This window comes from Penicillium longicatenatum (genome assembly GCF_028827895.1).
Source record: "Penicillium longicatenatum strain IBT 33135 chromosome Unknown contig_3_segment0_segment0, whole genome shotgun sequence".
Taxonomy (NCBI): domain Eukaryota; kingdom Fungi; phylum Ascomycota; class Eurotiomycetes; order Eurotiales; family Aspergillaceae; genus Penicillium; species Penicillium longicatenatum.
In genome coordinates this window covers 2,451,866-2,478,458 of record NW_026643121.1, presented here as the reverse complement: position 1 = coordinate 2,478,458, position 26,593 = coordinate 2,451,866, and the positions used below count along the sequence as shown (strand labels likewise).

Here is a 26,593-nt window from a genome sequence, read left to right as displayed (position 1 = left end):
TGTGCTATCATCGTGCCCTCTAAGATCGAAGTGGGCGAGGCAGAGCTATAGCCGTGGATGACGGTGCGATATACATTTATAGGGAGAGTAGACAAGAACAGCTACTTTTCTATCGCGTAGAAGCATCGAGTGTATAGTCATCGCTATGCCCGGGTGGATATCTTGTTAGTTATTTGAACTTCCGTGTTTTTAGTAAGATACTGATCGTCTGACAAATGAATTACTTTGAAGCCATTGTTGAACAAACAGAGAGGAAATGTGCCAACTTGTCAGACCTTGTAAAGATTTCGTCCTGGAGCGAGTCACTGGCAGTAAGTCGCCTGTCTGAATCTGAATGATATTGCGACCATGGGACGGTCGACGGATTTGACACTAGCTATAATACACCACAATACTTTGCTGGTCTGGACAGCCAGGTTCAGGCAATTACTTTTACGCTTGAGCACAAATAAGACTTGGGGTAGAAGGATTTAGTTCCTCAAGGCAAACTTTCTCTGGTGGCGCATATATAATGTCTGATGCTCTTTGAAGTTGTCTCTATTGTGATCCTTTCTTCTCTCGCAGCCCTCTTTGAATAATGAACATCACGGTCTCTCTTCCTACTTTCTATAACAAACGTCTTCTCTTTGTCACCAGTTTGCACAATATAGTGGGGGCCGTGTGGTCTAGTGCATGCAACTAGACAATCAAGCATTTCTTTTATCTCCCAAGCGTCCTTGTGGCCCCCTTCCAGATAGCCTCCAGCCCCCACAACTCTATTCTATGTTCACGCCTCGTGTAATCTTGAAATTCTCTTGCTTATCTTGTGGAATCTGTTGCTTACTTCAAATCGCCGCCTGCAATATGATCTGCGTATATAAATAGGACTTCGTATAAGCTTCATTCGTATTGTGTGGATCACCTAAGATGAAGAATTATCCTCCATGAGCTTGCCTCTTGCCACCGCCTCAATTCATGCAGTCTTGTGGAGACGTTTCATATAACTCCTATGGCTTTGGTGGCGAGCCATTTAATCAGGAACATGATGGGGGCTGGGCAGAGCCAAAATACGATAGAAAAGATCAATTGAGTACCAAGGTAGTGGTATTTAAAGTTAAGGAAAGGCAGTGAATGTTGATCTTATCTTTATTTTGAGGATTGAATTATGTTAGATAACTCAACCCACGAGAAAAGGCTGTTAACTGAGGATTGTTTTGACCCAAGACCACCTCCAGCCACAACTGTGGAAGTTTGTTAAAAAGAGACACCGCTAAACGCCCATTTCACATGATATTGAAAATGCCCATTCCACCAACACCGTAAAAGAAAAAAAGAGCAAATTAAATGGCTTGTCAGATAGTTCACACTGCGATCATTGATGGTCTGGGTGACCAGGTTTACCACCATCAGCCAGCATCGAGAATGCTTTGACAAGACCCATTGCTGAGCCTGCCGCAAGTCCTCCTACCAGAACCATCTGGATGCCGCCCACTACTCCTTTACGGATGTTTCGGCGACCACGCCAACCGCTGACGAAGCAGGTTTTGCCGTATCCGAAGATGAAGAGGGCAATGACCATAGTAGCGATAGACCAGCGGAGAGCGACGAAAGCCTCATGGGGACCGACGAAGAAATAAGGCAGAAGGGGGACGAAGCCACCGATGAAGTAGCCCAGAGCAATTGTTAAGGCGCAGATGACGGCACGCGATTCTGATGGTTCAGGAAGTGTGTGTTGGAAATTCATGAGGAAAGAAGGGAGTAGAGGCGAGGCGGAGAGATGCTGGGTGAGTTGGGAAACCAGTTCAGATGGGAGCTCATAAGGCTCAAAGATCTCGGAGATGGTACCAGTGACTGAGGCTGGGTCGGTCATGGTTTGTGTTTGGGTTTCCTTGAGTGTCGCTTTGTATGATTCCCTGCGTGGCGTTAATGTTTGATTCTATTTGAGTGCTTTGCAGGCCACTGTTTGACTGGGATCTTCGTGCGGGGTACATACTCTTCGCTTTTAGCACCCAGATAACCACCAAGACCCATGGAGATAGCACCCGCAATAAGCTCGGCCATGCCACCAAAGACAACGACTTTGGTGTCACCCAGCGCAGAAAGACCTGCAGTGAGAGCAAAAGGAACGGTCATGCCGTCGGAGAGGCCAATGATGGCATCGGAGACGGTGCGACCATCGATCCAGCGGCTTTTCTTCTCGGCAACCTGCTTCTCACCAGCTTCCACGTCGGGATTCAGTCGGCGGTGCGATTCCTTTTCATCCTCCACGGACGAGGTGCGACCAGACAAGGGCGAGTAGTTAGACATCAGGCCGCTGATTGAGGTAATGGACATATTGTCAAGCAAGGGATGAGGGTTTGTTTTGAAATGTAGCGATCGAGAAAAAGCAGAGGAAAATCAGCAATGGCCGGACTTAAGAGGGACAATGAGCGTGTGCCTCGCTTGGAAATGTTACGTGCGGAGACATAAGCCCATCACAGCCTTTCGAGGCAAAACGTGCTTGGCGATTTCTGTACTAAAATCAACATTGGCCCCGGGCGAAATGCAACACCAGGCACGTGCAACGCTGATTCGAGGAGGATCTGCTACATGAATGACCAAAGTGGGTATTAGTGGGGCCCGCTGGTGCTTATTTAGCCAAAGTTGAAGATACCCGACCAATCACAACAAAAGCAATGTCAGCGGTGGATCACCAGAGGCCCACTTGCCGTTTCCTCATTCGACACACATTGCAACTGACTAGATTGCATCGATGCGGAAAGCATAGGCTCTAGAAGCCATGCCGCAGCAGGTACACGCGATCGGATCATCCGTCAACATGCACATGTACCTGGAATTTCGGATCTCTTCCAGCTTCCCTCAATCAACGAGTATTCGCAAGAAATGCATGGGGGTTTTTTTATCTCGTCCGCACGTGTCTAATCTTTTAATTACATCCCGCCTCCTAAGCGAAATGCATCCTTATCAAGAAGACGCTAGCTTGCCTCTTCACCCCACTTTGGCAAGAATGGGGAATCAGTTGCACAAGTCGTGTGGATCGTGCCGAATCCTCCGACCTTGATAGGACTTCGGCTATATCCCTACTGGTGGGCATAGGCAATTAGCGGCCGACCTTTCCCTCGTGCTCGCTCTAGCTTCGGGCTAAGCTGCTTAGAACAGATGGGCTGCGCGTGTCCACCTTGCCAAACTGGAGAATAAACGGAGCACGCCGATGTGGGAGACGAAAATGTAGGCAAAGTATGAGCAATGGGCCAAGAATCCGTGGTCAGTTGTATGTAGTCTTCACAATATAAAAGATCTCTTCTTCCCTCCACATCTTATCTTGTGGAGAACCCCAGAAGAAATCCTTGCATTCATTCACTGAATAGTGACCGCTAGCATGAAGACTACGACGTTAGCTTCGCTCTCAGCTCTGATCGCGGTGGCTTCGGCTGCTCCGACGGGCAACACTCAAGTGTGGAACAAGCTGCGCAAGAACGTACGTGAATACAAAGTCAACATTGATCTGTCACTCACTTTGTCTTTACATAGATCAAGCACGTTATCTACCTGACCCTTGAGAACCATTCCTTCGACAACATCGCCGGTTACTGGGACTTCCACCCGGACATTGACAACCTGCGCAACCGTAGTTTCTGCAATGAGTACACCAACTCCAACTGGACTGTCTGGGATGAGCCATTGGAGATCTGTGCTGCTCCTTACGAGACCGAGGTGCCATTGACGGACCCAGACCACAATTTTGCTGGTGTCAGCTACGAGATCTTCCGCAAGTGGAATCCGACTAACGATGATACTCCTGAAATGAGCGGCTTCATTGAGCGCCAGTCGGAGAAGTATAGCGAGACTCCCGGTGATGCTTCTTTTGTCATCATGGCCTACGATGAGAAGAAGACTGCAACTCTGGCGGAGTTGGCAAAGAACTTTGCTTTCTTTGATTCTTATGTACGTTGCGAGTTGGTAAGAAAGCCGCTAATAGGGCTAACAATCAAATAGTTCGCTGAGCACCCTGGCCCAACCAATGTCAACCGCCAGTTTGCGACTTCCGGATCCTCTTGTGGTCTTGTCGACAATACCGTCCAGTCGTCCGGGTTCTGGAACAATGTGACCGGAACTACCTGCGCTACATCTATCTTCGAGTCTCTGACCAAGAAGAACATCACCTGGAAGAACGTATGTTGAAATAAAACTATGATGCTCAATGGAGACTGACGATTTGATTTTAGTACTATGAGACTGACATTGTTGATGCGTTCATGTACAAGGTAAATATATATAAAACTGAAACGATGAATTTCAATTGCTGACCTTTTGCAGTGGGTTCAAGACAATGCCATGGACCGCCTCGATCACGCCAGCCAGTTCTACACCGACCTCGAAGAGGGTACTCTGCCCACCTTCTCCTACATTAACCCCGAGTGCTGCACCATCGACTCCATGCACCCGACCAGCCCTATGGCTTCTGGCGAGCAAATGATCAAGCACCTGTACGATGCACTGCGTCGCTCCAAGTACTGGGACAACGCGTAAGTACCACTCTTGCACATTTCAAATGGGACACTAATTCAACTTGTAGTCTGCTGATCATCAACTTCGATGAGCACGGTGGCTTTGCGGACCACGTTCCCCCTCCCATGAACATCCCCGCACCAAAAGACGGCATGACCTTCAACGGTACCTCCGACGGCCATGTCGTGCAGTACGACTTTACCCGCCTAGGAGTCCGGTATGTGATTTTGTCTCCTGATACGAACTTGAATACTAATGGGGCTTAGCGTTCCCGCTTTCCTGATCTCGCCTTACCTTTCTGCCAACACTCTCATCCACGATCAGGGTACCATGTATGAGAAAGACTCCGCTTACACCCACAGCTCTATTCTGCATTTCTTGCAGGAACTGTGGGAGTTGGAGGGTCTTAACAACCGTGTTCAGTGGGCGAAGACTTTCGAGACGGTCTTCACTGATGAGCGTCGTACTGATACGCCCGAGAAACTTACTACCCCCAAGTGGTTGGGTGGTGCTGGACAGCCGGAGCCGGATTCCTTTTACCTCCTGAACCAGGATTACAGCTACTATGCTGATATGTAAAGCGACACGCTGCATGGTGATAGAGGATGGGCTGTAGTCATTCCAGATGGATGATATCTTCTGCTATATGCGTACCAAATAGCCCTTAGGGTAGTTTCAAAAATTAATTTTTCTCATATAAAAACGTTACAGTATGTCCAACCGAATTTTGATCCGAAAATGAAACCAGGTCATGGCAATGCCAGCGACATCCCAGTTCTGAGTCATACAATGTACCCATGTAGGGAGTCAGGCGAGGATCCTGGGCGTACGAGGCATTATCGTAATCTGTGCATCATGACATGATTACCACTAAATCGTATAAAAAAAACCCCCGAAGTATATCAGAAAACGAAAAGAACAGGTAAGAATCGAGATGAAAGATCAGCCTGTGCCCGTAGGCTCAGAATATAAAATGAAACGAAACGCGGGTCAAATGCCGCTATATGCACGCGAGCAATAGATCGAAGGAACCCCAATCGGGTATTTTACAGGGTCCATGGGTACTAAGATCGGCAATCCACAGTGGAACTGGTGTCTACTTCGAGTGCCTATCAAATTACCAGGTTAGATTCCTCGCGCGAACTCCAGAAAGAATCCAACAAGGGAGACGTACGGCTTGCGCTTCTCAGCACCATTCTCAGTACTGGAGCCTGATGACCCCGTCATATCCCAAAGACGACTTTTGTATGCCGGGAAGGAAGTGTGGTTCCACATATTAACGAGAACGCTGTAATAGAGTCAGACAAAGTCCAAATCCAGACTAGTAGTGGCTAAAAATCGCGGGGAAGGAAAAAACCAAACCCCACAGTTCATCAGGGGGAAGTTGTCGCACAACGTAACGTACCTCTGAGTTCGATCCTTATAACTCTCATCATTAATCTCCTTCATGCTAACCTTCATTCCATCCCTCGAGAAAGAAACGTGCTTCCGCTCCATTTCCGCGCGCGTATTCTTCTTCACATCCAGAACGACGGTCCAGACAGCATATCCCACGAAAGCGACGATAGCGACGAAAAGGAGAAGGAGGATAAGAGGGATGACTTTCTTCAGGCCGTCCATTTTTGCGAATATCTCTGGTAGGTATCGAGATCGGCGCGTGAAGAAGATGGGATGTGTGGCTTTAAAGCGATCGGGCTGAAGTGGAGTCGGTTTTAAAAGGTCTACCGGCGCCAAGGCTGCAGATGGGGGCGCTTGGTGAATGTTGCTGCCTGGGAGCAATAAATAATGAAAAGAGGGTATCCGCAAGAGAGAATTCTGTAGGAGTGCCAGATTGAATCAGGTGTCCATCGTTCTGGGGCCCCTGTGACGTTGATTGAGGGGATTGTGTGGCGGTGCAGAGCGGTAGTTTCCTTAAAAGAAAATATGTGGCTGGCGCTTGTCCTGTTTTGGCATGTGGAATAAGAATACGTAGTTCGTTCAGTCTAGCCCGATGTCTAGGTCCATTCTTCAAAAATGGTGGCTGGTGTTGATGTCCAGGAACTGAGATGACTTGCAGGTGGTATCTATTTCAGTGCGTGAGGGTCTCGTGGCCCAATTGGAATATTCGTGTATAGGGCTGACTCCGGATTTCTGAGTCAGCTGGAGCCGCTATGAAGGGAAAGTATGTTGGCAAGGATATCCCTTCAAAATCAATAAGCTAGAACGGCCTTGGTACGCTAATATATGTGTTTCACCTCCGTAGAGCACGCGACTCATGTAAGAATACAAGAGGCCAAAGAGTCCGGGGATCCTGCACCATCTAAAGTCAATTCTCCAAGAGAATTTTAAAAAGCCCGTGGTAAAATTTATCAAATTACAAAACACCAATCTCCTACAATAGCTAATAACTCAATCAAAGTTTAGTTATCTTCTACCTTGCTTGATCACAATCTCGATGCATACAGACTACAGATTTCATGCAAGTCTCCACAATTATCCGATCGGACTCACTTCATCTGCGTCATAATGATAGAATCTAAACTCAAGACGAGTTCCGGCTCTGCAATCTGGGGAAAGCTCAAATAAAGCTACGTAATAACTCGAACCCTTCATTTCTTTCAACGAATATCCTCAAGCCTCAGTGGACTCTATCTCTCTCCACCCCCATCCCTCATTCTCGACCTCCACCCACCATAATGTGTGACGTCCCTTTTATTCCATTCTTCCCTATCTGCTTCCAATGCGGTACCGACCAGAATCCGTGTCATTGTAAGGTTGTTGGACCGACTCTCGGTAAGTTAGTTTGCCTGAGCACGTTTCGCGTGGGTATAGGATGTACTAACGTTAGTCTCATTAGGGTTCTGCTGTACGATTGTCGCCGCTGTATGGAATAAGACATCTTATGTGACTGCTATTATAGACTAACTCTGCATAGGTGTTTTGTTGGCCTGCTTCGATTTTCTGTGGTTGTGGATGCACGCAGACTGGGAGAGAGTATGCTATACATCCACTCTTGGATGTAGCTTGAGTATGGTTGCTAACGGGCTTTTAGTGTGTTGGGATACCCGGTCAAACTTAATGGGCAAGTCAGTAATGCTATACCGTTCTGATGCCCATCAGGTTTCCGAGAGCTAAGGTGGGGAATTTTTGGAGAGCACATGAGTCTTTCCTAGATTTAGGGGAGTTTTACTTTTATATAATATCACATATCCACAGGAGTAATACAATCCTATCATTCCAGACTATACTTTACGCAACTGGTGGTGTTTGTAAGGATGAAACACGAAATTGCATTCGATGAAAGGCACTATTAGAGGAAGACAGAATAAGGCTTGCTGGAGTACAATGCGGCAGTGCGTGCAAATGAGGTATCCAGATCGAAAACGATCAACACAGAAATAAAAGACAAAAAACAATGAAATCATGGACGATTAAACCCCCAAACAAGCGAAGGAATCTCCCAGTGACTATAGTCACCATCTAAAGCTTTGAACTTGGCATGGCATCGAAAAGAAGGAACCACCGAGAGAGAGATTATTCACGAGGAGTATTTACTTCAGCTTCTCCTTGAGTTTGTTGAAGAACCCGCTCAGGCGGTGCTTCTTCTTCTCGTCCTTGTGGCTACTCTGAGAACCAGCAGCGGGAGCAGTTTGCTTGGCAGGAGTACTGGTTTGGGCGGTCGGGGTAGTTTCCACACCGGTGGTCGTAGTAGGTTGAGTCTGAGCTTTGGTCTCAGGCGCGGAGGTAGGAGGGGCTGAAGTAGGTGCAGCGTGGCCTGGGGGTGGGCTCGAGGTTGGGGACACATCGGCGGAGTCAAATCCACTGCCAGTCAGATGAGAAGCAGTGAGACCGGCACTGGTGGCGGCAGGGGCCTTGGCAGTGGTGGCAGCAGTCTCGGTGGGGGCAGGAGTGCCAGCAGACTCCTCCAAGTCGACCTTCTTGGTAAGCTCTTGTTCGACCTCCTTCTTCTCTTCAACGGCTTCCTTGTTGGCTGCCGCCTCAGGATCCCGGTGCGCCTCACTCATAGACTCCTTCACCACTTCGGGGACGGCGTTCACCGGGGCGGTGCCGTTTGTCTGCTTCTCCTTCTCCAAGGGAACATCTGCGGCTAAGGCAGCGGTAGTGGAAGTGGGGTGGGCGGATTGAATGGCGGGGTCAGTCTGCTTCTCCTTCTCCAAGGGAACTTGGGCGGCCAAGGCAGCGGTGGTGGAGGAGGGGTGCGCAGATTGAATAGTGTAGCCTGGGTCAGCCATAGCGGCTTGTTGCGCGGGGCCTCCGGCTTGCAGTTGTTCTTGTTCAGTAGATGCAGCACGCTGAGCAGGCCCGCCCATGGGCAGGCTGGATTCAGGGATGATGTTCTTGGAAACTGGGGGTAGGTTGAAAGCACTTGGACCAGCCGTGTCAATCTGAGTTCCAGCACTGCCGAGGGGCACACTGTCACTCTTTTCATAGGACTCCTTGTCCAGTTTCACGGTTGAGTCAACGGTGTTGCCATGGATCGTGCTGGGTTCGGGGACCTTCTCGCCAGGGTTCAATTTGACCGGGTTCCCGTATCCACCCGAGGCTGGGATTGGATTCACAGAGAAAACTTGATCGGACTCTTGTCCCGGGGTGTCAGGGAAGGCGCCTGGGAGGTGTCCATTCTGCTCCTCCTTAGGGACATTGGCTGCCAGCATGGCGGTAGTGGAGTCAGGGGTCACGCCAGACATAGCTGCAGTGGCAGTGGTTGGGGTGTTTTGGTTCTGGTCAAGGGTTTGAGGTTCGGTCTGGGTCGGGGTCTTGGTTTGGGTTTGGATCTCTTCCGGTAATAGCACGTTGTTAAGATTATCTGCACCGTCGTTCACTTCGCGTAAACGTTTGTCGGTAGTCCAAATTCCGTCAACAACAAACTTGAGAATAAGTCAGCGCAAGCCCCTCTTGTGGCGTGCTCAAGGTGGTCTTATAGTTTGAGGAAAGCGGCACAAGGGGAGTGACGTCAGCTGAAAGCAAAGGCGTCATACAAAACTGGGGTTGGTGCCTATTGTGGCCTGAGGCAATACAGCTCACCGCATCTTTTATCTACGGTTGAGGCGCATTTCCTATAGAACAACGGGGGAGAAGAATAGAAAGGGGGAAAATAGGCAAACGTCAGACAAAACAAGGCACCTACCTTATACTGGACACTCTCCCCGATCGGAAGAGAGACTTCCTTTGCGAATACGTCGCCTACCCGGTCCAGTTTCACGGTCTTACCCCAATCATCGAATGTGCCAGTAACGAACACCTCGTTCGCGGGAGAAAGCCTACATGCAAATGCGAGGAACCGTCCAGTCAGCGATCCAATTCAGAAAGAAGTCTGTGCCACAGGCGTAGAGGGAAAGAACCCGAGCTCTTCACGTTCCCGGACGCCCCAGAAAATTCGATTTGGACGAACTTACCATTGAAATGTGTAGCTACCCATTGCTGCAACAAAGACCAGAGAGGTCTACTGTCAGAAAAAATAAATCGCACAAGAGTTGGAAGAGGAAAGAAGGTCAAAGTTGGAAGGGCGCTTCCAAGCTCTAAATCGGGTGGGGTGTGACACAGACCAAGCGCCAGGGCCAAAGAGTTCGGACTGATCAGGTTCCTGTCAGATAAAAGAAAAAAAAAAATTTGACAAGATTATATGTCTTCAATTGGTCCAAGTCCTACTATCTACCATGAGTACACACTGTAATTACTCCCACCTCAGGCATATCATGAATTTGCCAGAGCTTTCGCACAGGGTCCAGGGTTTCATCGTTGGGCCACCATCTAGACCCCGGAACCGGGCGCCTTCCTAATTACCTATTTAGACATATTATACAAATTTGCAGAACTCACCATGATTGACGTGATATTGGAGAATCAATTTTCATTATTATACCTGTCATTAATATTCATGGGCTTGAAGCTAAGAAAAATTCAAAGCTGGACCAAGAGTATGCCTGCTCTGCGTTGTACGTGACTTGGGGCAGCGATCGACACTACCCGTCTGATGTAGGATTCTATTGATTACTTTGTGCGGATAATACGATGACTGTAATTATTTTCATAGTTGAATTTAGATTTTAGATTGAAGACAATTATAGCTTTATAGAGAACACTGTAATCTAATAAAAACCCTGCAGCCTGCAAACGGCGACGTTAGAGGTATCAATTTACGAGACTAAAGTACTAAATTCTAAGGTAACTTTGACCAAATGCATGACTTCAAGAGTCATAGCCCAAATTTGCCACCGTGTCCCACTATAGTGGCGACCAATGCCAATGATCATCGGCCGTGTTCTAGAAGACACTTGGAAGACTCGGGCGTCAAGCTTCTTTTTTTTTTCTTTTTTTTTCCTGCAGGCCTTGTCCACTTTGATTGAAATTATACTTTTTACAAGACCAGATTCTGCCACCAACTATTGATCATCGAGCTCTTCGATTGGATCTTTTCTTTCCCAAACCTTCCAGTTGAACCAAAGATGGGAACGAGTGACGTCGATCACCATAACTAAGGGAAAGACCGCTGATCGACGCGAGAGAAGCTCAGACCAACCCGCCCCAACTTTACTCCTCTTCGCCTGTTACCCCTCCTTCTCTAACCCTTTCCCTCTCTTCCCCGTCCAATTGATTTGCACGAGACCTGGAGTTCTTCCTGCTCGGCTCATCACTTCCTTTTGGATCTCCGACTTCTTTTCCTTTTTTCCTTCATTATACTGTGAGTTGTGTGCGCACCTTCCACCCTCTTTACCCCGCCAGGTGAGACTGTTTCCAAGGATTTCTGTTCTACACAAAATCCTTTCCGAGACCAGTGTCATCAGATGCAAGTGTCTAGGATATTTATCCACGCTGCCTTTTTCAATTAGACTATACGTCAATGCCCATTTTTTGCCTTGCCCGAGACTACCGCACCTGCCCATTGCTCTACCTTCTTCACATTTACAACTCAGCCTCCGCAGCATTTAAACATCTGCGGAATTTTGTTTCTGACTGCATCACAGCTGGAGAAGACCAGACACGGATTTGCCCGCTTCACACAATACTCTAATCCACCCCCTCTTTCAACTACCCGGCCGGAGCGGCCTCTCCGGCCCCTATCAACAGTTCAGTCATGGCTGAAAGCTCACTCCCGGGGTCTAACCCATACGTCCACTCCAACAGACCCGATAAATCTTCCAACTTCCAGAAAATCTCGGAGGATGATGAATTCGAGGTGACGTCACCCACCGATATGACTTATCGACAGGCCAACGTAGGCGCCTTGTCAGGGACCGCTCTTTTCGGAGGAAGCGCATTCAGTGAGAACGGATCACAAGCCTTTGGTGGCTCTTTGTTCGGCCGGGGAAGTCCTTTCGACTCGGGACCAGCATCGGGCGGGGGCAACGCAGGCGACGACGAGCCTGGCGATCTACCAGTCCCCGCAGGACAGGGAATCCCGAACAATTATGCGCTAGGTCGTCGCACCTCGGTATCGGCAGAGTCCTTGAACCCAACATCAGCCGGTGCAGAGGGATGGACACCCCCGCGTCACCCCAAAACGCAGGAGCAGCTGGCGCGGTTGAGGACCGCGGTCAGTGGGAACTTCTTGTTTTCTCACCTTGATGACGACCAGTTCAAGACTGTACTTGACGCTCTAGTCGAGAAGCCTATTCCTGCCAAGGATATCAAGGTGATCTCACAGGGTGACGCTGGTGACTATTTCTACATTGTGGAGAACGGTAACTTCGACATTTATATTCACTCCTCCGGTGCAGTGCAGCCCGGCCCAGATGGTCTGGGTAACAAGGTTAGCAGCACTGGACCTGGTGGCTCCTTTGGTGAACTGGCCCTGATGTATAATGCCCCACGTGCGGCAACGGTTATTTCTACTGAAGCTAAAAGCACTCTCTGGGCATTGGACCGCATCACTTTCCGGCGGATTTTGATGGATTCCGCATTCCAGCGACGCCGCATGTATGAGGCCTTCTTAGAGGAAGTGCCTCTACTCTCGTCTCTCAAGCCCTATGAGCGGTCTAAGATCGCCGACGCCTTGGATACAATCAAGTACCCTGCCAATGCCACCATCATTTCCGAAGGTGACCCAGGTGATGCATTCTATCTTTTGGAGTCAGGCGAGGCCGAGGCGCTGAAGAGTGAAGTTTCTGTGAAGAGCTATCATCGGGGCGACTACTTTGGCGAGTTGGCCTTGCTGGATGACAAGCCGCGTGCGGCAAGCATTGTCACCAAGACCGATGTCAAGGTGGCCCGCCTTGGCCGGGACGGATTTAAGAGACTGCTTGGGCCTGTGGAGGACATCATGCGCCGCGCCGACTATAAGGTAGACGCGTCCAAGTCTCCCGGTGACTCATGAATGTGATACGATACGATGAAATCGAAGTAGGACATGGAAAAGAAGCTAGAGCGTGATGCTGGGTGTGATACAATTACTTCTATTTTTTCACTCTAAATCCCAGCCATCCTTCAAATATCCAGTGTTCCTATCCTCGCATGCCTGTGTTTGTTGCCTTTCCGACTCTCTCTATTCCCAGACCTCGACACTCTTTATGATTCTGTGTATCTACAAATTCTTGTCTCTTTTACGTGTTACGTGCGGCGCGGTTCCCTGACACAGGTACCTACTATCGTCCTTGTCATACTATCTTGCTGTATTACTTGAATTCGTCGTACTCTCTCCCTATAGTAGGGCAGAGCAAATTGACTAAAATTCATCTGAGCATTGTCAATACCTAGATCGTATTTTATGTTTTCCGCTAATGCAACCCCCATAACGCCAGTAGAAAATGCCTCAACTGAATATATAATCCCATCATCGAGCAACAACCAAGTCACTCCGCAGCACCCATTTCTCTCCACCCGTCACCTCCATACCCTCGTGCAGCATACAATGGTCCCCATGTCGATGCAAGAGCGCCATCCCGATCTCTGGTGCCACAGCTATTGGCTCCGGGTTCCGATTTGCGCGTGTCGGTTCGGGATAAAATACTGTCTCTCCACCAGAGCAGGTAGTCAAATAAATTAAGAGTGTCCATGTAGTGCGTGCGGGGCAAGCTTTCGTAGCAGATGGAGGCAAAAAGGTCAACGAATTGGATTCATCGTCTAATCACAAATTAACCCTGTGCCAACGCAATATCATGCAAGAAAAGAGGCTACTCACAGTGCTGAGCAAAGAACTGCCCAGCTGAATATCGATAGATCCGAATATTCGGATTCAATCCCAACGGCTCCCCGCCCCAAACCTCCTTCGCCTTCTTCGCCAACTCCTCCGCAGCCAGAGGCTCATATTCTCCATCCTCATTATAGGCCTCGTCATCGGCAAACCTCGTCGTAACCAGCTCCTTCAGCGCAGTCCCGCTCCACAACATCTCCGCAAACCGCGCATCCTGCACCTGGAACCGATCGTTCACGCGCACTGCCTCATCCTTCTTCGGTTTCCCGGGTGTGGTCGTCAGTGGCAGGGACGCGAGGAACGAGGCATAGGCCTTGCACAGGGAGCTCGACAAGAAATTCTGGATCAGATAGATCTGGTCGGGGACGAGAGGGACGAGACTGAGGTCTGCGGCGGGGAGGAGGGGGCGGAGAGGTGGCCAGTTGGGGATGGTGGGGGTGGGTGGTGAGGTGCGCGCCTGGGCTTTGGGATCGATCTTTTTTGGCTTGGGCATTTTGGTGGCCTACTAGGTACTACTGTACACAGGTTTTACCTGAGTGGGTTGAGGGGGTGTGCGTCAACTGCTTGATAAGATTGGTGACATCCCTGCAGGTCATTTTTTACTCCAAAAAAGCTTTTGCTCCGCTTGTCCCCGCAGTTTGGGTGTTGCGTCTTAGGTGTGTTTAGTTGGGCTACCTAAGATAAGACTTGATGAGCCATAGTAAGATAGAAATCTAGCTATTTACTGTGTATGGAACTCTGTCTTATGTTTATAATTTTTTTTTTCCCCCCTTAACCGGGAATTGGCTATAGATTGTACGTCCCGAATTCTGCAGCGGAGACAAGCCACCGAATATCAGTAGAGGGGTATTCTCCACTTGTACGGTCTGTTGTCCGTCAAATTCAGAGATATGTAATGCATTAGTAGGTAACTGAGTCATATCAATCATACCATGTATAAGTTTTGAGTATCTCTTGGCTTGTGGGAAACTGCGATCAAGATCTCGAGAGATTAAGGATTGGGTTCTTTGTATCTAGTCGATCCCTCGAATCGGTGAGGAGCCAGGCACCCAAACCAGTGGATCAAGTCGGAGAAAGGAGCGGGGCGGGAAGAGAAAATTTGACCCGGAGGATCGTCTACCTATGGGACGGTGTCAACCTTTTTCTATTCAACCTGAGATCTCGCTTTCGTTCACTGGTATCCATTCATTTCTTTGGTCGACTCCATATATATTCGTGATCATGCAGGGCAGGTATTCACGCTAAGAACGATCCTTCAGCTACGGCCACGTGCAGTGACCAGTCGGGCAAATCTACTCTCACCGCCCGGCCCCAAAAGAGAGAACTTCAGCTTTTGCTTCTTCCCTTCTCTCCTCTCCAGAGCCATGTCGTCGCAGACCATGACGGCGCCAGCGGTGGGCCATCGACCGCCTGATCCAGGCACCGATACGCCCATGTACGACTATGGCGGCTCACAGCACGACGCTTCGCCTCACTCCGACCCTAGAAGCGACTCCGCAATCCCCGACATGCATAATTCTGCCCCAGCCTCGAAAGGCTTGCCCGCCACTCCGATTGGAATAAAGAGAGAGTCGTTCGACAACCAGGACTTCGCCATGGCTGAAGACACCAAGGATTCGAATGCCCAGTCAGCTGCCGGGGCGCTATTGGCCCAACTGCTTGGAAACCAGTCCGCGCCAAATCCCTCTGCGCCAGAGCAATCCGTTGGGCAACCGATCAAGCAACAGGATGAAGGACTACACGACTCAAATCGCCCGTCACTCGATCTAAGCGCTCAATTCTCGACGAACGCCGATTCGAACCTACCACATGATCCTACCTCGGTATCTACGGAGATGCCCAATATGTCGAATGGTGATTTTCCGATGACGGATTTCCTTGCAGGGCTTGGTGCACCTTCGCAGGAAGGAGGTGGAGTAGGACATCGATTATCAGACGCCATGGATTCTCTCTCCGATCCGATGAACCCCAAGCAGAGTCTGGAGCAGCCATCACTTCTGCCTGCTTTCGATTTGGCTGGAGCTCCGAAGAATGCTTTTGATGCCCTCCAGCAGAATGAGCTTTTGACCGCCGCGTATCTCTCACAGGGCGCTGATTTATCAGCGCTTGGATATCAAGATGCATCCGCATCCATTGCTGGTTCCGAGCCTCGCATCCAGGCATTTGCCAAGTTGGAGTTTGATGATGGACATTTCTACTGTAATACCTACTCTTTCATCCTCGGGCGAGATGTCCGAGCCGCGCGCGCCGCCCACCAGCGAGAAATCCAGTATCGGCAGGCCGTGCGGAGCTCTCGGGCAAAGAGCTCAAGTGGTGGTAATGCTTCACACACTCCCAATCGCATGAAGCGGGAGGAAAGTGCTGCCATGATGGGTAGCGTGGTCAGTGATCGTGGAGGTATCATGGGCTTTGATCCAGATGTCCCCCCGCATCTTCCATCAAATTTAAACATCAGCCGACGGTCATCAAAGTCTTCCCTCGGTGAATCGTCCATGCCCTTGCATGCAAATCCGGCCCAATTGCAGACCACATCAACGGACTACAATGCGCTTGCGATGCAATCTCTTCAGGATGGCAACGCCGACCCTAAGCCAGTTGATGCCTTGGCTTTACTCCCATCCCCTGACTCTTGTCCCACCATTCCCATTCATCCCCCATCAACAATCGATGGCAGTGCCGCAGGTCACCGCGGAATCTCGCGCCGGCACGTTCGTATTGCCTACAACTTTGACAAGAGTCTTTTTGAGATGGAGGTCATGGGTCGAAATGGAGCTTTCATTGGAGCCGATTGGTTATCACCAGGTCAACTCCGGCCGTTGCACAGTGGAGATTACATCCAAATTGGAGGTGTGCGCATTCGATTCTTACTGCCAGATGTGCCCATTGGAGAGACTGGTGCAGATCGCTTGGAAGAGCAGGCAGCAGAAGAAGAGGATGTTATGGAATCTATCGATGCCGATGCTGATGCTGACGCCGATGCCGACGCCGAGCATGAGCTTGATGATGATATGGGAGGACCCTTGAGCGACGGTGACGGCAAGGATTCCAAGATGACTAAGATCGTCCTCAAGACGAAGGATTCCGACTCGAAGGCACAGTCCGTCGAATCAGGAGATCAACCGGCCCGCCGACGTGGGCCTGGTCGGCCTCCCAAGGATGGCATCATGTCCAAGCGTGAAAGAGCTGAACTTGCTCGGGAGCAGAAGATAGCCGCTAAGCGCGAAGCCAATGGAGGTGTCACGCCGCCACAGCAAAACCGGCCAGCCAAGTCAGGCAAGACAGTAACAACTACCGCTGTCACTCAGGAATCTGTTGGTGCTGAATCGCCCCCATCATCTGTCAAGCCCTCAGAGAAGCGGAAGTACAACAAGCGGAAGAAGGATGGCACCTCGATGGACTTCCCTCTACCTTCAATGGAAAGTGGCCAATTCCCTGCAGAGCAGCGGCCCGAGGAATACGTGAAGCCTCCGCCAGTCAAGAAGCGCAAGCCCTCTCGCTCTCCTTCTCCAAATTATCCTCCTGAGTCTGCTTATACGCAGGAGGATCTGGCTAAGCCGCCTTACAACTACGCTGTTCTCATCTTTGATGCTCTGACAGAGGCTGGCACCCCGATGACGCTGAAGCAAATTTACCGCGCCTTGAAATTGAAGTATCCCTACTTCCGCTTCAAGTGTGAGACGGAGGGATGGACCTCAAGTGTACGACACAATCTCAATGGCAACGGCCACCTGTTCATGCACGCGGAGCGAGATGGTAAGGGTTGGTCATGGCAGCTCCGGCCTGGTGCTTCCGTCGAGAAAGAAAAGAAGAGAAGGCCCTCACCTCCTCCACCGCCGCCGCAACAGCCTCCACCACAGGTGTCGGCACCAGCTCCCCAGCCATATATGGGACCTATTACTCACTCCTATCCTCCTCCGTCTGGCGGACCACCTTCGATGCAAGCTCAACATCACAACTTTCAATTCCCTCCGATGCCATCTACCAACTTCTCTGCGCCACCGCCGGCTCCTCAACATTCAAGTCCTTACGCAGCACCACCCCCTCCTACCGCCGCTGCTCCTGCTCCTCCTGTTTCTGCACCGGTCACTTCTGCTCCCTCTGCTCCTCCTGCTGCCCCTACTCCTACCCCTGCCCCTGCCCCTGTTTCTGCACCTGTTCCTTCCCCTGCCCCTACTCCTACCCCTGCTCCTGCTCCTGCGGCTGCATCCTTCCCCATGGCGAGCACTATTCGCAGCAGTCTTCCGGCGGCCTTTGCTCGAACCATCCCGTCAACCTACACATCTCCTTATGCAGTCGATCCACCTGGACAGGGTGCTCAGGCTCAGCAGGCCCCAGTTCCACGAACTGGACAGGGACTACCGCCTCAGCAGCAGTCTCCCTACCCACCTCCAAATCCCCCTCAACAACAACACATGAATCCACAACCGCAATCTTTCCCACCTCCAGGGCCTCAGTTCCAACCCCAGCATCAGCAGCCGGTCCAGTCGCAGCAACAGCCGCCTCAGCAGCCTCATCCTTCCCAGCATCAGCACCAACAACATCAGCAGCATCAGCATCAGCATCAGCAGCCGCATCAACTTGTGGTACCGCCTCACCACCACCAGGCACCAAAGCAACCACCTCCGCCACCACCTGGTCCACCAACGCATTCCCAGCAGCAGCAAATGCCTCCGCGACAAAGCTCTATGCCGCATGGACCACCGGAAACATCCTCGTTTACCGAGCGTGCGAACAAGGCTATCGATGACTTTGAGGCCGTTCTTATGGAAGACTACGAGGACAAGAACTACATCCGAGAGGTGCTTCGCAGTGCCCGTGCCCGTGTGTTAGGCAATGCCACTGAAAGTTCGTTCCCCGGTGGAGAACCCAAGGACGAGGGTGTCATCATGGACGTGCTTCGCAACCTGGTTGGAAGCTTGAAAGACGAGTAGCCGCTTTGCCGATCTTTCTTCGTTGGTTTTTTCTCGTCACGACTTACGACCCTTTGCACGTTCTTGGGGAATGGCTCCCCTGGAGTTTTGATCCGTTCTTTTTTTTTTCATCTCTTCCATTTCGTCTGTTTATTCTGATCAAAGTTTGGTGCGACCCGATCTGCTTGGGGATGCCCCGGGTAGATCGGGGGTGTTTCTTTGGAAGAACTCGACCGGGAGGGGAAAGTGTTTTCCTCCCTGACGATTTATCGAGTATACGAGTCTATGTCTTTGTTTGTGACTGGGTTCTGTTGAATCTTAATGATATCCCTCTGTTCGGGCATACGCCTGGACATCATTTGTGTATTCTTTGATTTTGATTTCTTTCCACTTCGTCTTTTTTTTTCTTCTCTTTCGGTTGGCACATGGGCATCATGGCCACAGGGGAAGGCTCGGGCGCTCTCGAGCCTGTGTGTTGTCTAACCACCCTTTTTTTACCTCCCGACGCCTATAGGCGTGGGCATTTTCAAAAAACAAAACCAAAAGCTAGCACTATAGAAATACCAATCCATATTCCGCAGGAAAACTAGACCATGAACTTCACATAATCTTCTACAGGCAAAATTGGTAGCATGTATTGATATGTATCCAGAAGTACCATTTTAATCAATGCTTCCCAGCCTCCACTATCCGGGAATCTTCCTTGTTTTGCCTCTCCCCACCCAAAACAAAACCCAAACAGAGAGGGGCGCCCGGATTCTTCCATGGCGGGGTTAAAGAAATGTTCTGCCCGACGCAACGTGAAGGAACAGTTGGGCCGAGTGTATCCGGGCACACGATTCTCCACCCAAAAGGGGCAAGTTTACTAAAGAAGGCTTAGGGAATTTCTCTGGCAAGCTTGAAAGAGCAATAAACCAGAATTTCCAGCCAAGCGCTAAGTTTAGCGGCTTAGGCCTAATGCAGCTCTCTTGAAGAAGGTGCAATGAATTTGAGGTAATCAAAGCTTTGACAATTTGGTAGTGAGGACAAAGCAGGGCGGGATTTCATTTTTTATTTTATATTTCTCTAGAACGACTCCTTTACGGACCTACACATAGCCCCAAGGCAGTGTCCACTGTCCAGTGTGACCAGATCTGGAGACAATAATAACCGGGGCCCCCAATAAGAATCATGAACAACGCAGTAAACCTTCGGATGGGGTCCCTCCAGTTGGCCGTGTGCATGCCAGGTGTACATCCCGTACTATGGGACCCTCCAGTCCAATGAGAGCATCTACCGCGGGCCCCGGTGTCAGTTCGACACACCGGTGTTGCCTCCCCCTCTCCTGTCACTACTGGCCATGCGGCATGACGCTATGCAGGCTGCAGGGATTTATCATACTGTCATTTGGTCTGTGACTCAGAGGGGGGACTTTCCCTTACTTGGTTGTACCGGGTGATAAAGGGACAGCGGATCTAGGGCCTAAATGATAGCTTACTGCATTAAATCCCATAGTTCCCCCCTCCGTACTTCATTGTAAGTACTATTGTATTGTCGAACATTAACAATATGCATAATATGTAGTGACTATAAATATCAAAGAATGAACACATAGAATGATTACATTGAAAGGAGTCGAGGACACCTTGTAGACTAAGCAACGGGCTGGAATGTTTTAACGCTTGGGCCGTATTTTAGTAATTTATTATGGGGTTTTATTATGGAGACTATGGGGGTTCAACACTTTTTTCTGTTACCGGGGATTAGTCAGGTGGAGTCCGCACGAGTTCGTTTTTTTTTTTTTTTTTGGTCTTTTTTGGTAACCTTTTTTTAGATTTTTTTTTTCTTATTGATTTAGGGGGAGTGACACGGGCGTTGCATCACCGATGATTAGGGGTGGTGCCCCCCATAGGTTTTATCTTACGCGTAGAAACAGCCACCAGGGAGGCAATATCCAGAAAAGTAGTTTCTCATATCCTTGTACACCATAGGTTGACATTGTTCATTTCTAATAAATGTTTAATTTATTTTAAATCGCGACCGGGGGATTCGGGTTTCGGGTTAAGAACTCAGTGAAACGGTGAAAAAAGGGCTTGGGGTTATGGTTTTCACTGGTTTTCTGTTTTTCTGTTTTTGGGAATGAGTACGGTGAGTGAATGAAATTTTTTGCCGCAGTTCAAGTCCAGGCCCCCGTCACGTATTGTAACACCCACGGCCACTTCCACCCACACACAGTCTCCCTTTTCACCTTCTTCAACCTACTCTTCTCCCCTTTTCGTTCTCCTATCCAACCTCTCCCCCTTCCAACGAGCTTTTCACTAAGTGTCGTTGCTGATCTCACGCGAGTGAGATTTGCCTCTACGCGAGGGAAAACCCCAAAAACTTTTTCGTGATTCATCTTTGTATCGCGGATATCCGTTGTGCGCGCCCCCCAGAATAATCTCTAGAGATACTCTTCAAAGTTTGCGATTCTGCTCAATCTTGTGGATCAGCCTTCTCTCAGTCGCAGTATTCTGAGCTTCAAGAAGGTCCCGATTTAACCACATTCCTTCTGTCTGATTTGTGTTTCTCGGTCCCAGATTGATTGAACGACTCTCAATGTCATTCGATTAGAGACGCTCCCTAGGACCACAACTGAGCGATACGCTCGCTGAGCAGCGCTCTCCCTTACCCAGGATCAGAACGGCGCGGAGCTGTAGACGGTTCGTCGAACTTTTCTTTCTTCTATTGCCACGTCGACTTCACCGGTTTCGCTCGAATTGTTCGCTGACTTCAACCCGACGCGACAGCATTCACATTCGTCTCGCCTCCCCGTTCTGAGCTGGTGTTTCTTTAACTCCCCCCTTGAAATGCCGTCTTTCTTCGTGCCAGGCCACGGCCTGCCTCCTACCCCTCCTCACGTCAACAGCAGTGGTCGTATGGACGAACCGTCCTTCTACCCGATCAACCACTCTGCGTTCCCTCCCCGCTACCATCAGAGTGGCTGTGAGTTTATTGAAAATTACTCCCAGTCTCGGTACACCAAGCCCAACTCGATGAACCTGCACCACCAGTCGGCGAACATGATGCACCCTACTCGGGAGTCCTTGCACGGCATGGCTCAGCAGCCCATGTACGGACCGATGGCAACTCTGCCACCGCTCCGCTCCAGTGTTCAGCTGCCGCCTATGGACAGTGCCATTCCCCCGCAGTACCGTCGTCAAGATATCGCCCCGATGCAGCAAGAGCAACCCCGTAAGGAGGAAAAGGCAACCGGAGGTGTTGCCGCCCACCTGGATTACGAAATGGATCGCATGTCCGACTTCGTGGCGGAAATGACCCAGGGAATGTATGCATTGTACAACACCAAGATCACCCTTGCAGATATTGACATCATGCGAAGCATCTCCCCAGGATCTTCGGTACCCCCTCAGTTCCGGAAATACGTCTACCAGATTTTGTCCTCGACCCGCCTGCCTAGCTCGACCATCCTTCTGGGCCTGTACTATCTGTCTTGCCGCATGCGCCAACTCTCGTCTCAGCGCGTGTTTCAGACCAGCAGCGGTCAGATCTACCGCATGCTCACCGTGGCCTTGCTGCTCGGTAGCAAGTTCCTCGACGACAACACCTTCCAGAACAAGTCCTGGTCGGAAGTGAGCAATATCCCCGTGTCCGAACTTAACAAGATGGAGTTGGAGTGGCTGTTCGCTTTCGAGTGGAAAATCCACAACCGCATGTATGACGAGCAGGATGGATTTTCCTCGTGGCGCCGACACTGGGACAGCTGGCGCGCCAAGGCCAATGCGCGGGCTCACCAAGAGTCTCGCCAGTCTTTGGCGCCCCTCGACACTAATGTTGTTCGACAACAACAACAACAACACCAACAGACTGTCGCCAAACCCCTCATGTCCCCCGAAGGCCCCATTCCTCCTCAATACCAGCGCGGCGAGAACTCGTGGCTCAACCCGGCCGCATCTGAGTACTCACCTCCTTCGGCTCCTCACAGCGGGCCCAACACTCCTGACTACTACGCAGCTGGCACCTGGACATACCCCAACCCACCACCGCCCTACTCGCGGGCCTGGATTCCGCCCCCGCAGTACCTACCTGCATCAGTACCTCGGTCACAGCCTCCGTCGTACCACCACACTCCGGCTTACGGTCTGCCCTTCGCACAGAGTGTTTGGACTGGTCACGGCTCCTCTTGTGGCTGTATGTACTGTGCCAAACACGTCGAGCACTACATGTGTAACACCGCCTTCCCGGCTCTGCAGCCCATCATTGCAGGTTAAGCCGTGTCATTCCTTGATTATCCCTACTCGCTGATTCATGACTACGGATGGAAACGGACGACACTTGTTAATTGAGTTGTCAATGACCCCGTCGACCTTTTTGTCCTCTTCGGTGCAGCCTTTTTAGACTTTATCTTTTACCTTGCGATGGTTGAGTGATTTTGCATGGTTTTCTTCTCTTGACGATACTGTTATTTCTACTCTGTTCGCTGCTTCCTGATCTGATTCGACGCTTACGCCCTTCTGTCATCTTTTTTTGACTCGCCTGGCCTCACTTTGATCGATCTGCATTCCGCGTCCCCTCCGAAAAGTCTTTATTTGTTCTGCGTCTGCTAGTTCGTGTCGGCTAAGCGAAAAACTCAAAAACACCAAAAAAAGAGGAAAAAACGCTCCCCGCGGCGACATTGGCACGCCCCAGCCAAAACAATCTACGATACCATGCCAATCGTCCGGTTGGACATCGTGTCACACCAGCCAGGCCCACCGGGTCTTTTGAAGTCCGGCCCTGGTGGCTGGGGACGCAGTCACGACGATCACGAATTCATAAAATCTGACCTTTGTTTATTACCCATGACTTCGGTTCATATCTTCGTTTCATTTCTTTTCTCCCTTTTTTCTCTTCATGCCTGGCATTTCTTCGTCTCGCTTTGATTACCCATAGATTGCCTTTTTTTTCTCTCTCTTGTTCTCTTCCTCTTCATGTCGGTACATTATTTCGATTTCAATTCCCCACGCTACAGTCAATTCCCGGCGTTAATATCTTCTCATCACTCTCGGTTTCCAACCTCAATTACCGAAATTCGACCAAACAAACTTGATATGATTACATTCTCCTTTGCTCTCTTCGATTTACGACGTCTGCAGCGCAATCGCTCAGTGATCGATTTGACGTGTTTTTTTTTTTTTTTTTTTTTTTTTTCCCCATGATCCCTCATCAAGCTTTGCAGAGCGACCAATATGGGTGCACTTGATATCTCCTTTTGCACATGCATGTTTTCCAGTCTGTCTAGCTCTGGGGATTCAGTCAGTTCCGTGAGGGTCTGATCTGTACGTAGTATCGATGCTTGTCTTCCATTGCATGTCATCGCCAATTTCAATGTCTTGACTTGACGCTTCTCCTGGTCGCTGGTTCGCTTGTCCGTCCGTGAGTCTTTGTCATTGTGGTCTTGTGTGTTGAACGCGCGTCATGGTCCAAGCCCAAAATACTTGACAAACTATTATTTTTGTCTAAATGTCCTCTCTTTCTCTGTGTTTGATATAGGATTTGATCCACGTGTAGTATACTTGCTGAACTCGGGATTGTCTGGGTCATGGTGCATGATGTCTCAATATTGGGAGTTGAGGTCTTGGATGCTTATTTGATATAAGCCTAACATTGAATATAAATCAAACAACCTACAAGGTTGGAAAACAGTATCAATATTTGAGGGATTTGGCCTACAGTCATGCTTAAATCTTAACTGTAGCCAGCGACGAGCTTGGTTAAATACGCTAAAGCTATAGAGCTAATTCGCGGAAGAATGAATGTTAATACACTGTGGAGGATGTAAAGCATAGCGTATAACTATCAAATCTGAAATCACAATTTAAATATGCCTTAGACTAGCTTAGTATCTAATCTGGTCTGAAGCCTGAACCGTTCGTATTATCGTCGCAGTCGTAACGCTAAGTCGGATAGAATGCATCCAACCAATATCAATGATCCCTCGGCCATCCGTCATATATCCGTATCCAGGTATTGTCAGAGACCCGAGGAATGCATGTGAACTGAAGCACAAAACAGAAAGAAAAGAAAACAAAGTAGAGAATAAGAGTTCTTGGTCTGGGGCAATCAGTATATGCTCCCTTGCACACTCTGATCTTGTCGTTGCTGCTCTTCCAGTGTAAGGTTTTCTTTTTCCTCTGGTTCATTATGGTTCTTGTTCGAAGACTTTGTCTCAGGGTTTCGATAACTTGATTCGGGGGTATGTCCGTCAGAGTGTTGTGAAACATCATCGCCGTCCCCAAGGATATTAGCCATGCGGTGCAGCGGCTGCGATGAACTTGTGGAAGAGCTGTAGCGATGGTGAGAAGTGTGACCATGCGAGTCGTTCATAGTCTGGTGGTGGTAATGATGATGAGTGTAATGATTATTGTGAGGGCGAACCCTTTTTGCCTCCTCCGTATGGTGCGCGCTGAGCTCGTCATCGCCGTCATCTTCTGCATTTTGCGAAGGAACGTTCAATGCGGGCTTTGATTGGAGATGTGCGGAAACTGGCTGTGTTGTATAGTTGTCTTCTGCCTCGTCATCAGATGGGGCGAGGCTGTTTGCGCCGCTCATGGAGCCACCTCCGTCACGGCCTCTTAGGTGAAGAAGAGCTAGCTTTAGACATGCTGTGGATGACGTTGCAGCGGTTGGGTGCTGGAGATTGTCCTCACTATCTCGACGAAGACCTCGAGGAACTGGTCGGATAGGGCGAGAAATATTGTTGATTCGCGAATCGGAACTGGAGTCACCGGTTCTGTATCTTTTTGCCTCCTCGGCCTCGACTTCGGGTCGAGGATTGGATTGTGCATGATCGCTTTCGGAGTTTTCTTCATTGAAGTCAGAGCCATCTTGTGAACCGCCTGGTTTAGATCTGTACGTTTGATCTGTGTCTTTGGAAGCCGATGTAGCCGATTTTGGTTCAGCGCCTTCCCGGTTGTTGTCATTCTCTTGGCGCATTGTTTCGAACATCCTCCCCCGGAGAGTCTTTTTGGCATCAGCAGACAGGCCATGGGTACATCCATCAGGACAGCCACCCCATTTTCGCCGTATGGGGATATGCTCTGGGGGAGGGGGAATAGTAGGACTCAGCCCTTGTGCTTCTCGTTCGCGCTTCTTCTCGGCATCTCTTTCTTTTCGTAGATCGGACCAGGTCCGGAGCTTGTTCTGCAATGTGTATTTCCCGTTGTCTTCATTGTGGGTCATGATTACAAACTCGCAGTGGTTTATGTTGCGAAGATCCTCGAAGTACTCCACGCTCCAATGGTACCATTTCATTAGAAACACCCGAGTCATGAGACCATGTGTAACGAGGACGCAAACACTAGCGCAGTCATCGTCGCCAAATAGTCGCCACAGGGACTCGTTAAACCCACTCACGCGGTCGTATGCGTCTGCCGCCGACTCGCCGTTGGGAATGCGGTAAAAGAAGTGGCCGTAGTCTGCCCGTTCCATCCACATTCGCTCCATTTCTGTCGAGCATGGTTGGAAGTTTCCAAAGTCCTGCTCTCGTAGCCGGGGCTCCTCGTAGACTTGGATCGTATTCCGCGGGAACGGCGAGGGGTCCGGGTCGTCTGAAGTTAATGAGTCTAGGATACCTTCAGTGGTCTCCCTCGTCCGGCGATAAGGAGACGTAAAGAAATGAAGGGTATCATCGGGGCGGAGAAGTTCTCGTAGTCGTCGGCCTGCCTCTTGGGCTTGACGGTATCCATCGGGTGTGAGTTTGACTCGGTGATCCGGGGTTGTCTGGTGGATATCGCGGTTCTTGTTGCCTTCTGACTGCGCATGGCGGATAAGAATGATCATCTATAAGAAGCCAGTATTAGATTTGATGCTGTATCACTGTCGGTGTTCAAGGCTCACCCGTGGTTTCCCCATGGTTGATGGGACATATGGGACAGAGAGTCAAGATACTGGAGATGCGGGGGAGGGGGCCCTTGTCGGAGAAAGTAACTAGAGAACGAGTAGGTGATAGAACAAATTCTACCCACGAGGTAATTGCAACAATCCCTGGCACCTGAACTCTTTACAAGGAAGAGTTTGGAAGAACTAAACAAGGTTCTCGTCGCCG

The 26,593-nt window shown here is 49.9% G+C and overlaps 11 protein-coding genes across 11 annotated transcripts; 6 read left to right on the top strand and 5 right to left on the bottom strand.

Moving 5' to 3' along the window:
* Positions 1-1,351: 1,351 nt before the first annotated feature.
* Positions 1,352-2,313, bottom strand: N7484_006293 (VIT1/CCC1 transporter family protein; the record flags this gene model as incomplete). Its single annotated transcript, XM_057116711.1, has 2 exons — positions 1,352-1,892; positions 1,973-2,313. 2 exons carry the CDS (start codon positions 2,311-2,313, stop codon positions 1,352-1,354), a joined length of 882 nt encoding a protein of 293 aa, XP_056972594.1.
* Positions 2,314-3,358: 1,045 nt separating this feature from the next.
* N7484_006292 (uncharacterized protein) lies at positions 3,359-5,067 on the top strand (the record flags this gene model as incomplete). The annotated part of the gene is made up of 7 exons (XM_057116710.1): positions 3,359-3,457; positions 3,511-3,924; positions 3,976-4,152; positions 4,206-4,244; positions 4,297-4,505; positions 4,556-4,705; positions 4,755-5,067. 7 exons carry the CDS (start codon positions 3,359-3,361, stop codon positions 5,065-5,067), a joined length of 1,401 nt encoding a protein of 466 aa, XP_056972593.1.
* Positions 5,068-5,613: 546 nt separating this feature from the next.
* On the bottom strand, positions 5,614-6,108 carry N7484_006291 (uncharacterized protein; the record flags this gene model as incomplete). Its single annotated transcript, XM_057116709.1, has 2 exons — positions 5,614-5,776; positions 5,894-6,108. The coding sequence occupies 2 exons, from the start codon at positions 6,106-6,108 to the stop codon at positions 5,614-5,616; spliced, it is 378 nt and encodes a 125-aa protein (XP_056972592.1).
* A 1,055-nt stretch (positions 6,109-7,163) lies between these two features.
* Positions 7,164-7,577, top strand: N7484_006290 (uncharacterized protein; the record flags this gene model as incomplete). Its single annotated transcript, XM_057116708.1, has 4 exons — positions 7,164-7,260; positions 7,325-7,350; positions 7,403-7,461; positions 7,520-7,577. The coding sequence occupies 4 exons, from the start codon at positions 7,164-7,166 to the stop codon at positions 7,575-7,577; spliced, it is 240 nt and encodes a 79-aa protein (XP_056972591.1).
* Positions 7,578-8,018: 441 nt separating this feature from the next.
* Positions 8,019-9,907, bottom strand: N7484_006289 (carbohydrate-binding module family 48 protein; the record flags this gene model as incomplete). Its single annotated transcript, XM_057116707.1, has 3 exons — positions 8,019-9,356; positions 9,617-9,749; positions 9,885-9,907. 3 exons carry the CDS (start codon positions 9,905-9,907, stop codon positions 8,019-8,021), a joined length of 1,494 nt encoding a protein of 497 aa, XP_056972590.1.
* Positions 9,908-11,563: 1,656 nt separating this feature from the next.
* On the top strand, positions 11,564-12,802 carry N7484_006288 (cyclic nucleotide-binding domain-containing protein; the record flags this gene model as incomplete). Its single annotated transcript, XM_057116706.1, has 1 exon — positions 11,564-12,802. One exon carries the CDS (start codon positions 11,564-11,566, stop codon positions 12,800-12,802), a length of 1,239 nt encoding a protein of 412 aa, XP_056972589.1.
* A 456-nt stretch (positions 12,803-13,258) lies between these two features.
* On the bottom strand, positions 13,259-14,111 carry N7484_006287 (uncharacterized protein; the record flags this gene model as incomplete). Its single annotated transcript, XM_057116705.1, has 2 exons — positions 13,259-13,548; positions 13,607-14,111. 2 exons carry the CDS (start codon positions 14,109-14,111, stop codon positions 13,259-13,261), a joined length of 795 nt encoding a protein of 264 aa, XP_056972588.1.
* An 871-nt stretch (positions 14,112-14,982) lies between these two features.
* On the top strand, positions 14,983-18,034 carry N7484_006286 (forkhead box transcription factor; the record flags this gene model as incomplete). Its single annotated transcript, XM_057116704.1, has 2 exons — positions 14,983-17,700; positions 17,912-18,034. The coding sequence occupies 2 exons, from the start codon at positions 14,983-14,985 to the stop codon at positions 18,032-18,034; spliced, it is 2,841 nt and encodes a 946-aa protein (XP_056972587.1).
* Positions 18,035-18,282: 248 nt separating this feature from the next.
* Positions 18,283-18,549, top strand: N7484_006285 (uncharacterized protein; the record flags this gene model as incomplete). The annotated part of the gene is made up of 1 exon (XM_057116703.1): positions 18,283-18,549. One exon carries the CDS (start codon positions 18,283-18,285, stop codon positions 18,547-18,549), a length of 267 nt encoding a protein of 88 aa, XP_056972586.1.
* A 2,807-nt stretch (positions 18,550-21,356) lies between these two features.
* Positions 21,357-22,778, top strand: N7484_006284 (uncharacterized protein; the record flags this gene model as incomplete). The annotated part of the gene is made up of 1 exon (XM_057116702.1): positions 21,357-22,778. The coding sequence occupies one exon, from the start codon at positions 21,357-21,359 to the stop codon at positions 22,776-22,778; it is 1,422 nt and encodes a 473-aa protein (XP_056972585.1).
* Positions 22,779-24,609: 1,831 nt separating this feature from the next.
* N7484_006283 (acid phosphatase DET1) lies at positions 24,610-26,400 on the bottom strand (the record flags this gene model as incomplete). The annotated part of the gene is made up of 2 exons (XM_057116701.1): positions 24,610-26,328; positions 26,386-26,400. 2 exons carry the CDS (start codon positions 26,398-26,400, stop codon positions 24,610-24,612), a joined length of 1,734 nt encoding a protein of 577 aa, XP_056972584.1.
* Between the last annotated feature and the right edge of the window lie 193 nt (positions 26,401-26,593).